This window comes from Solanum pennellii, chromosome 6 (genome assembly GCF_001406875.1).
Source record: "Solanum pennellii chromosome 6, SPENNV200".
NCBI lineage: Eukaryota > Viridiplantae > Streptophyta > Magnoliopsida > Solanales > Solanaceae > Solanum > Solanum pennellii.
Window position 1 is genome coordinate 58209308 of NC_028642.1, and position 12157 is coordinate 58221464.

At 25.0% G+C, this 12157-nt stretch overlaps 1 protein-coding gene across 1 annotated transcript; it reads right to left on the reverse strand.

Annotated features, from left to right (window-relative positions):
* Positions 1 to 7464: 7464 nt before the first annotated feature.
* LOC107022683 (glucan endo-1,3-beta-glucosidase-like) lies at positions 7465 to 9494 on the reverse strand. Its single transcript, XM_015223281.2, has 3 exons — positions 8340 to 9494; positions 7775 to 8051; positions 7465 to 7695 (listed from the first exon to the last, which is right to left on the reverse strand). Exons 1-3 carry the CDS (start codon positions 9381 to 9383, stop codon positions 7667 to 7669), a joined length of 1350 nt encoding a protein of 449 aa, XP_015078767.1. The 5' UTR covers positions 9384 to 9494; the 3' UTR covers positions 7465 to 7666.
* Between the last annotated feature and the right edge of the window lie 2663 nt (positions 9495 to 12157).

Below are 12157 nucleotides of genomic sequence, written 5' to 3' on the forward strand. Positions count from 1 at the left end.
CGACGAGCCACAAAGACGTAACGTGTAAAGAGTATATTTTAGTACTTTGACATGAAATTTTAATTTAAGAATATATATACTTTTAATCAAAAAATTTACTATGGTTAATTATGGTGACGTTGTATTTGAAACATACTTAAAGAAAAAATAAGACGGAAACAATAAATAATTAAGTCGTCTAGCTAAAGTGATAGGAAAATTTGTTTCAAGGCACCTACCGATGCAATAGCAAAATCATATGACAGTGTCAATAGCTTCAACAAGATTCAATACATCCAAGAAGAAATGATGAACTATCAAGTTTTGTTGGACAAATTTGAAAAGAAGAAGACAAGATGAAAATACTTGAAGTTACTTTAGATGGGCTATCTATCAATTTTAATTCACACATTTGTAAAAGTAAGTTTGAGATTGATAACTGAACTTTCTTCTTGGATTTTATATGCATGCATTATTCAAAGTATTCTCATTTATAATATCATTATAAAGAGTTTACAAATTTTATGATCATCATAGTATACATAGTTCTCTAATTTTTATTTTTTTTATAATTTTTTGTTAAGTAAAGATCCGTTATCTCATTAGGATTGACAAAATTAGACTTAACCCTCCATACTTTTACTTATTTCTATTGAAGATTTTTATTTTAGTAAAAACAGACCCTTTATCCAATAATATAAATTCGAGAGGAAAAAAAATAAGCCGTCTTAAAAGACAAGGAAATTAAAGGTGATGAGTTGTTGAAGATATTTGTTTTTTATATATTAAAAGAAGTCAACAAATGTGTTCCCACAATGTACATCTTCCGTTTTTTCCAGATAAGTCGATATGATAATGAGTGCAAATGGAGGTGTTGGTAGTGTGTCAATATTACTCGATAAAAGAAAATGCTTCTCACATGAAAACTAATGAAGAGTGTTACCGGTACGTATAAATATTACATTATTATAAATAGTAATATATTTATGGGATATATATATTTTTAAAATAAATTATTAAATAATATAAAAATAAATTTTTTTATAAAATTTAATATCATAATAATAATTTTGATTAAAATTAAAATATTTTTTAAATTCTTATCTCGAGCTAAAAGGGCCACTTAGTGTGAAATTGATGGGGGTATCTAATGAATTTGTAACGTGTTGATAACGATTGAAATGCTGAGAAATATCTCTACGTCTATAACTAATTGACTTATTATAATTTAGCTGAAATAGAAAGCGAGAAGTTTGGCATGAATTGATTTTTTCTAAATGATTGTTATATTTCTAGAAATTTCAAAGTATGCCAATCACCTAATATATATATATATATATATATATATATATATATATCTAGACTAGACATAAGCACTCGTACTTGCACGGATTTAAAATATGTTATTTTTTTGTTTTAATTTATGTGATGCAATTAAAATTTGAAAAATCATATTTTTATATCTATTTTTATAGAAGAGTGAAAGTGGGATGACGATCAAAGGTAAAAATGTAATTTCACGCCAATAAAAATCGATGAAGAAAGATAATAAATAATTCTAGAATTATCTTTTTATATATGAAGTGAATAATGATCAAGGGCAAAAATGTAATTTCACTCTAACAAAAATTTATCAAGAATGAAAATAAAAAAATTAAACAGTTCTAGAAACATTAAATTATTGTTATTACCATTAACTTATTTTGTTATTACTTCACTTTCTTTTTCTTTTCAGTTATTGTGATATTTAGGCCAGCGAATTATACAATTTTATATGTATAGCAAATTATACAGTTTTATGTTTGCTATGGAGCGCAATTATGCAAAGTTTGCTATAGCATACAAATATGAATTTTTTGTTTGCTATATGTGAAAGTTACCCTATAAAAAAAGCCTACTTTTTATATAAAAATATCATGAATTAATTATTTCAATCTTTATTTTAGCTCTAGTTAATATACTTGAAAATAAATTAGTGTGATAAAATTAATAATATATATTAGATTGAAATTAAAGAAAAACATGTTAAAAATAACTTTACAAATAAAAATGAATAGGATGATATATTTGTATTAAAGATGACCAAGAATAAAAATATAATTTCATTCTAAGAAAAATTTATCAAGAATAAATAATTCTAGAAACATCTTTATATATATGAAGTGAATGATGATCAAAGGTAAAAATGTAATTTTATGCAAGCAAAAATCTACCAAGAATGATAAAAATAAACTTAAATAGTTCTAGAAACATCTTTAGTTATTATTATTAGTATTACCTCAGTTTTGTTATTTCTTTTATTAGTTATTTTGATATCTATTTATTATATGAAAGTAAATAAATAATGATTACGCTTTTATATATCAAGTATAATATAAGCTTTTATATATCAAGTATAATATAAGGTGAAATCAATCAAAATTAAATTAAAATTATAGGTATATATAAATTTTGTGTATTGAAATATTTTTTAATTTTGTGATCTTAGATATGTTATATAAAAAATTAAAATTCAGATTTTATTTTCTTTTTGAAATTAAATAAAAAATAAGCTCATATAAATCAAAAAGGAGGGAGTCATATATTAAAAATGAAATATATATGTGTTATTATTGAAATGAGCCTTCATATATTATTTTTCTTAAAAAAAAATTTTGGCTTCATTCTGTTAATTTGTTCATATATGTGGAGTTTTAAAGATTTGAACATTTTAATATAGAAATATAATAATTTGAAAACTTTAATTCTTCGTTTTAATTTCTAATTTGTTATATATTTGAAAATTACATAAAAAAAACAACTTAAAAACGCAATGTAATAATTTAAAATATTTTTAGAAAAATATAGTTAAAAAAACATAATGAAATTTGGTTGACTCCCTTATTTTTATCGAAACAAAAAAAAGTTGCATATCTTGTTTGAAAATAACGTAAGAACTAACAAATACTATGAATCACAGTAAAATGACAACTAAACATATGTGAGAATCATATAAGAAATTTCTTTTACTTTCCTAAAATCACTTGTATCACATAAAATAAAAAAAATGGAGTAACATATATTATTTGAAAATAACATAAAAGGTACATAAATTAACAATTTAAAATATTTTTTTAGAAAACACATAAAAATTTTGTTTACTTTTTCAAATTTCATTTGTATCACATAAATTGGAAAAGAAAACTAACGTACGTTGGGCCTGCGCTGGACACATGATATCTAGTGATATTTAAATGTTTGAAGTTGTTAACTATTACAATTTATAGTATTTTACATAATTTTCAAATAACATATATTTTAGTGGCCTAATTTATATGGCACATATAGAATTTCAAGAGTGAACCAAAATTTTTATATATATAATTAAAATATTTCAAGTTGTTAATTGTAGTAACTTATAAACAAAAATAATTTATGTCATTTCAAATAATATATATTACTTCTTCTTTTTCAATTTATGTGGCACCGATAAAATTTTGAAATTCAATTAAATTTTGTATGTCTATAAATATTTTAAATTATTAATTATCGTGATTTATAGTATTTCTTTATGTGATTTTCAAGTATACAACAAACTAAATAAAAATAAGATAAATAAAATTTTAAAAATAAAGAAAGTACATAAATTACATAAACTGTTTTTAGAGTTTTTTATATCGCAATTTATAATTAGTCGCATTATCTGATTATACTTTCTTAAACTTTATGTCAAATTATAATTGAACAAACAAAAAGAATTATTGTATATTCTCTTTATTAGAAATGGAGTTTATTTAGAAATGAAATGGAATCTATGGTGGATGAGTTGCAGTGACTAAGGCTTTTAACTATAATCTATTCACCAACAAGGGTTGTGGTGTATTGGTGATTGATGAAATTGTTTCATTCTTAATCAGAGGGACACATAAAAAATAAACTATACTCTATATTTATATAAAAAGGATAATAAAAAATTGATATGACATTTTTCGATCGAAATATCTATAAGAAACATATTTTCAAGTGTAAATGCATGAAAATCAATACAAATAATGATATTATGCCATAGGAAAGTGAATCTGTTTTTTTTTGGCAAAACTAATTCACATTTACGATTTATGATCAATATCATTTGGAGCTTTTTTGAATAAATATATTTATATGGAGAACTAGAACGTCTTGCAAGAAATTTTCTTGTCAAGAATTATTAGATTATTTTCAATTTTCCAATCATTCACTTCGATATCTTATTGAAAAAAAAGATATAGATACTCCATTAATCAAGAATTTCAATTCTTAAAAAGTATCATGATGACTCTTAACTATATGGATGTGTACAAAATAAAACCACTTAATATGAAAAAGAAAGGGTATATAGTGAATTTAACGTGTAGAAAACAATTGAATACCAAAATATCTCTACATCTATAATTGGTTGACTCAGTATTATTTAGCATGAAATTTATGAAAAATGATTGTCACGGCTAATGTGACAGTTTAGTTCTAGATATGTCAAAATAGACAACAACCTAAAAATTTTGGCCAGAAAAATTTAGTCATAATTTGGTCAGAATGATAAAATGACATGTTCACACTAAAATCTAGTTTATTTTAAAATATTTTTATCTTTTAACTTAAATATTAAATATATTGTTTAATTATGTTTTCAAGACATTAAAATGATTAATAAAAAAATATTATTGATAATTTCATAGTTAAACATGGAAAAGAAATCAAAAAATTCACCAAAAAACATAATTCAGTTTTCCTCCTTTTTACTTATTCTTTTTAATTTCTTTTTTTTTTCATTTCTTATTTCTTAATGTTAAGAAAAAAATTTTAAAAATATAAAAGAGAAGTAAGGTGTAAATTATCTATTTTAATTTATAATTTTTGATCGCGAAAAGATAATTTATACTTTCTTTGTCCCAATTCAGTTGTTCACTTTAGAAGTGTCACACATATTAAGGCACCAATTATTATCATAGGTTAATTACAATTTTACCCTTAACTTAAAAGATTATGCAACTTCCCAAGTATAATAAATGTATTTTCTGGTTCCAAAAAACATGCATTACAACTTAGTAGTACTATAAATTTTCTAGAATTAAATAAGCGCATATTAGGGAAAAAATTGTTGTCCTTTCTTGATTTGTTAAAATGCACAAATAAATGGGGACAAATATAAAAGAAAATATGGACAAGTAAATAGGGACAGAGGGAGTATCTAAATTTAAATAATAAAAATTTATATAAAAAATAAAAATATGAAATTGGTCGAGTTGGCCGAGTTAGCTAAAGAGTTACTCTTATTTATTCAAAGGAGTTGTTGTTACACACCGATTTTCTAGAAAAAAATTAATGATAAAAATATATTTTATTTAATTATACTGAAAATTATGTGAGCGAAATATGAAGAAAACTAAAATTACCATCATGTTTCCTCTATTATGTGATTATCTTCATATTTTCGATAACATATTAATCATATTATACGCAGAAAAGACTCATTAAAATTAATTTTTATTTATTATTTCAGTAGTAGAGACATATATAATTTTTTTTATAAAAACGTTGATGGTGCTTCATTGAAATTTTTTAATAACATAAGAAGGATATAGAGAGTTCTTATGATTTCAAAATAAATTTTTATAAAAAAATTAAAAAAAAAACATCTTTATAGTTCTCCGATGACAATGACAACACAAATTTAACATGAACTAGATTTAAGTTTCATCACATATATATTTTTCTTTATTAGTATTATTTGTTATTTTATTAAAAAATGTTTGCTATTAAATGATATGCTAAAATATTAAGTATACATAATTGTAGTCACAATTTTATTTTTTTCCTTTCAAATTAATATTTGTTTTGAACTGATTAATAATTTTTAAAATTAAGTAATTTTATTACATTTATTATATAAATAAATTTAAATTACCTATTTAAATAATTATTTAAATTACATTTTAAATATTTTTTTTATATATATAATGTAAAATAATTCAATAATAACAATCAAAATTCAAAATACTTTGGAATTGATAGACAACTACACATTAAAGAAATACTAAAAATCATATGGTTTATAAGTGTCGATCCTATTTAACAACAACCCAAGATAACTACACACTAATGTTGAAAAATTACATATTTAAAGTTTATGTTTGGTTATTATGTTTTTAAGAAATTAAACTACATATTTAAAAAATTTAAATTACATATTTGATTACTATGTTTAAATTATATATTTTTATAATGTGCCGATGTCTATCAACTCAAAAGTATTTGAGATTTATTGTCGTTATTGAAATATTAAAATTCTACATTAAATGAAAATAATTTTTAAAACATATATATCCTAGTTATGTTATACTTTATTTATACACGTTAAACATATTGTAAATTAATATATACATAAAGTACATCTATTTTAAAGTATTATAATTGATAAATAGGTATTGAAATATCCACTTAATTAATACTATTGGAATAACTAGATTATTTATTCATTGTTAAAATTAGTGAAATAATTTCACCATTTTTCATATATGTTAATTTTTGTGCGGAATGATTATAATATAAAAAAAATAATGTGTTATTCATGACATAGTTTTGAATGTCTTATCATCAGTTATTTTTAAAAATATCAAAATTTCAATATAATTTTTCTCTCAAAAAATATCATTATATAGACTTATCTATCTAGTTGATTATATTTAAAGAAGAATTTAATTATTTTTTTTAATCTATGCTTAATTTCTATATTTTACAAATTATTTTATTACAAAATATTAAGTATAATCTTTAGTAGATAAGATAGTCATTTGTAATTATTATTAATGAGAAATTTAATTGTTTTTTCAATAAAAAGATTTATTTTAAGCGAAAAAATAATTTTTCAAATGTATACTTTGGCACCCTAGATCATAATTAAGTTTACGGAAGGGGTATATGTTGAACACAATTTGCTATATAATGAAAAATATATTAACTTATAAAAATAAAATTACAAAAATATTTTTTTAATTAAAGCGTACATTTTTTTAATAACTAAACAATACTTATTTTTAAAAATAAATTGGATGAACTACACACACACAAAAAAACATTTTTTATTTTTCTTTGGCAGCCAAATAGTTAATGTTTAGTAGTTCGTGGAGTTTGAGAATTAGAAAAAAGTTAATTTTATTTGGAGAGAAAAGTATTGAGGAAATAAATGTAAAACTTAAAATAAGGATGTCTTAGTTTTTTACATTTCTCGCCAAATTATGGCCAAATTTTTCTGATCATTTAGCATTACACACACATATATATATATCTTGAGTTGTGTATTAATTATTATATTTATCGATTTTCATGTATTAAGGAACGTTTAGTGTTTGGCATACTTTTACACATTCTATTGTGTATTGAGATGCGTTTAGTTTTTAACATTCACCTCGTGAATAGGCAATATTGTATAGCATAGAGTTTATTCATGGAAAATTATTGCACCATCGCTGAAACAAGTAGAACACAGAAAACGCTAATAGATTCACCAAGTTCTAAAAAGAGATATCATCGATCCATATGCAAAATTAACATTGAACTCTTCAAACTTGAAAATGAACAACAAGTTACAGCATCACAAATCAATATTGGACTATACCAAAATGTACTCTGATCCAATGTCTGAGAGGAAGAGCCAACCTCATTTGCCACTTTAAGCATCATATTTACATTCTTCATAACCTGCAACCATGTGCATAAATTATGAATAGTCGTAATCATAAGGCTATTAAAAGCAATTTTGGCAAGAAAAAGAACTTACTAGGATCATAGTTAGTGACAACACCGGTATTAATGAAGTTACAGTCCAAATCTTTACCACCATTTGCTTGATAATAAGCATTCATGGCGTAAGCAGCGTGTGCTCTGACCGTATTGGGCTCGAAGCAAGGGCCACCATCTTTTATAGGTTGACAATCTACTATTCCAGAACTACACACAAAGTCTAGGTTCGATTGCAAAGCTGCATCACTAGCATCTGTCTTTGGAACACACCATTTCTTTGACACTTCCGGTGCCATAGCAGGCGGAGACGAAGCCTAAATTCAGAATTTTAAGTCGGTAAATAAAATGTAACGCAATATTAATATTTTTTTTAAGTACAATTCATCACAAACCAAGAATTGGAAAAATCAAACTGTGAGAAAGCGGGGGAGATTTCTCGGATCAATAATTATTATTGTGAAGACAATTATACCCTTACTATTAGCAACATAAAATTATTTCAAAGCATATACTAACAGGATATTTTCGTTATTTATTGCATACAAAGAGCACAGCATTTTACTTATTTATCCTTGGGGATTATCTAAATTTTCGATAATTACCTGTGTATTGCGCAGAATGCCCACGTCGTAAACAGGGGTGAAGTCGGGTCGGAACAACCCGAAATTACGCTCTGAAGTGCTAGGCTTAAGGTCCTCATTGAATAAGGAGAAAACGTAAGTTTCAAAGGTCCTGTTTGGCATCAATGGCGTTCCTACACCGGAGTTTACATGCTTCACGAGGTTCACATTGTACGAAATAGCGTTCTCCAAACTCACACCTGGTTGATTCGGGTCACCGGCAGAAGGCCACCCAGTTTCCGCCACAACGATGTCCACGTCAGCATAACCCAACGCCTTCATCGCTGAATACACAGCATCAATCTGTGCATCAAACATGTTAGTGTAATTCATCCCAGTAGCTTCATCGTAAACCCCGTTATTGGGTTTAAACAGGGCATAGTCTAGGGTTGCATCATTGAACCCAAAGAATGGGTACGGACAAATCATGAAGGGTGATTTGGTTTCACGGTGAAATTCCAGCATCGGGGCAAAAATTACCCGGTCATATACCCTTCTGAACAGACCTGAACTAGGAGGTTCAGAACGGGACAAGATTCCCAATGAATGTGGCGTTGAAACCTGGATATCATTTATTCCAGCTGCTAACAGAGCTTCATGAATCGCTCGCATGGCGGGTACTAGATGACCGATGAGATTCTTATCGCCGGTAGCCATAACTTCATTTCCGACGCAAATGCGATCAATTCTAGTGCGTGGATAGAACGGAACCACATTTTGTTCGACCCACCATTGTGCAGCAGTTGGTTTTGAAACTGACCAAATGTCTCCGTTAGACACCGTAACGGTTACCCAAATACCCGTATCAGCAAAGGCCCGGATAATTTCTGGGTTTGCATCGAAGATCTTGATTTTGTTAAGGGTGGTATGGTCTCTGATGAAAGCAGCGACTTGGGTCGGCGGTGGAAGGTTATCGGCGACGGTTCCGTAGTTGATTCCGAGGAGATAGTCACCGGAGACGCCGTTACAGAGAAGAAGGAAGACAAAGGAAGAGAAAATGGGGAGGAAGAAACAAAGGTTAGCCATGAAAACTGAACGGAAAGAGAAAATTGAACTGTAAATTTGTGCAGCGCAGCCAAAGGTACTAATAAAAGGGGGAAAAACGTGGGAGGTAAGGTGATTGCTACAATCCCAATGCCAATATTTTGGGTAAAAAAACAAAAATGCCAATTAGGATTTTGAGGAAAAGAATTAATTTTGATTTTTAGTCTAACTAAAAAGAAAAAAATTAAAAAGTTGGAATTTCGACATCTCTAGATTGCTATTTAAATTCAATTTAATTCAAAATAAATATTTCTTTAAGTTACTTATAAATGTATTTTCATCATTTTTCGCCAGTATTTTAAGATGTATAATAAAATCTCAATAAATTAATATTGATTAATTAATAATCTCTTTTGGATGATAATTTTATTTTGGTTTCGACTTGGTCAAATGAAAAAAATTCACCCATTTTGATAAGATAATAAATAATACATTTCAGAAGACTTATAAACAAATAAATGATCCAATTAATATTATAAATTAATAATTCTTTAAAAGTATAAATATACCTAAAAGAATTTAGTGAAATGTGATTCTATTATGTTATGTTTTTTTTTAAAATTTAAATCTAGATGAAACTCATCTTTAACTTTTCTTATTGTATCAAAAGTTCCGGTATTGTCTATTCTAATTGCACCATAAAATTGTGAAGAGTTCTAAATGCAAGTGTTTTCTTACGCGCAATTGGTTTCAAATGTATTATATCATTTCTTGAACATTGTCATCTATATTATTTTCTCAATGATATCCACAAATTATTCAAAACTCTGCGCCTCTGAACATATATCATTTTCATCTATCCAATAGGTTATAAAGTCCTTTTTATTACGGTAATCGAAATTATTAATCATGATCTCAAGTTTATAAAGACGTTTTCACATGTGGTGCTTTTAAATTCTTTGAGATGTCATTCCTGAACAATCTTTTTGTGTCGAAACTCTTTGTAAATTAATAAATATTAATTTATCAATTAATTAATACCTTTACAAAATAATGATATTTAATAGTTCCGCCTATATTGATTTAGTGAGCTTTTACTGTATGTTGGTAATTTTCTTATAAAAAGATGCAATTTATATTTATAAATTTATTTAGATATTTTAATTTTAAATTTGAAAACAATGATTTGATCTGATTCAATTTAACTTTAAAGATTACTCACATTAACTATCAATAATAAAAAAATATCTTTTATAGTCTGTTTGACCAAACTAGTAATATCTTCTTATTTCAAGAAGCATTTTATTAAAATACATCATGTGTCAAATTGTTTAACTTTGATTCTAAATTTAGACATAGAATCTTTAAGAAAAAAGTATATAATTCAAAATTACGTAAAAAATATTATAATTCACTATACATAAAAATATAAATAATATAAAAAAAAAGTATATGACACTTGGTCAAAGAAAGACATATTCGAAAAGTGTCACGTAAATTAGGACGGAAGGAGCAACATTTTGAAACAGTAATTTTTTGATACAATAGTTTGTTTTTTGGCTAATTATTTCAAAAAATACTTTTGATAAGTGCTTGATTACTTCTTTTTATAAAAACAAAAAACAAAAAACTTTTGAGTTTAAATTACGAAAAATAATGAATAACAATGCTCGCTAATTACTAAAATTATTTTATTTTATGCATAAAAGTCAATTCAAATATCTACTATGAAAGATTCTAATTAAGTTTGTTTATTTTTATTTAATTAAAATTTTATAGTACATATCAAAAAATTCAATTAATATAATACATAGAAAAAATATTGACATGATATTAACATGATGATCTAAATTTAAATATATATCAAGCAAAATTATTTTAAAAATTACATCACAAAATAATAATTATATATGGATTATAATAGTTATGGCAGTGAGGAGGAAGTTTTAGTATCTCGCGTCTATCATTAAAAAACATAGGAGATAAATGAGAATATCATTCATTGAATTGGTGCAGCGGACTTAATACAAGAATGGGATTAAAAATAAAAATATTTTAAATAAGGTAAGATTGACTTTAATGGAGAATAAAAGGAGGAAAACAAAATTTATATTGTCTAAGTATATATGAAGTAAAAATGTTTCAATGCTTCGTATGAAATTTTTTTTAGTGATAGATAATTTTAAGCAAGGTAAAAATAGATTATAAATCCAAAGAGATACTTAAAAAAATGTTTAAACAAACTATATTATAATTAAAGTCAAGTTATATATAAAAAGATATAAGTGAAAGAGGATAAATTGCATCTCTAGTTGAAAAATTGTTTCAAAAGCCAGTATGATATCTAAAACCATACAATATCACTTTCATAATTGAAATAACTTTTTTTTTTAAACAATAGAAAACTGAGTTAAAGTTAAAAAGAATAACATTAGTGGAAAAATAAATAAATTATGTAATTATATGATTTAAGATAACATAATTTTTACAAAAATTGTTATTTAAATTAATTATAACTTTTTTCATTCTCTCTTAACTTTATTTATGTTCAATGAATTTGGTACAAATATTGTTATCAATACATAAATCTTTTTTTTTTCAAAAATATTATTGTTGATATATAACCACAATAACTCTCTCACATTTCAGATGATATAAAACAAAATCTCATTTTTTTTTGTTGTTGCTTTCACTCCATAAAATATTATTTTTATCACCAACTTCATTCGTATCAAATATTTTTCTTTTCAAACTACTTTTATTCAAAAACTCTGCAAACAACTCTTTTATTTTATAGTTAATCTCAAAATCTTTTC

Excerpts from the sequence above, each read along its gene's own strand:
- LOC107022683 (XM_015223281.2), bottom strand. The coding sequence starts at position 9,383 with ATGGCTAACCTTTGTTTCTTCCTCCCCATTTTCTCTTCCTTTGTCTTC. Across the intron at positions 8,052-8,339 it reads GCATTCTGCGCAATACACAG|GCTTCGTCTCCGCCTGCTAT; the intron begins GTAATTATCGAA and ends TTCTGAATTTAG. Across the intron at positions 7,696-7,774 it reads TGTCACTAACTATGATCCTA|GTTATGAAGAATGTAAATAT; the intron begins GTAAGTTCTTTT and ends ACATGGTTGCAG.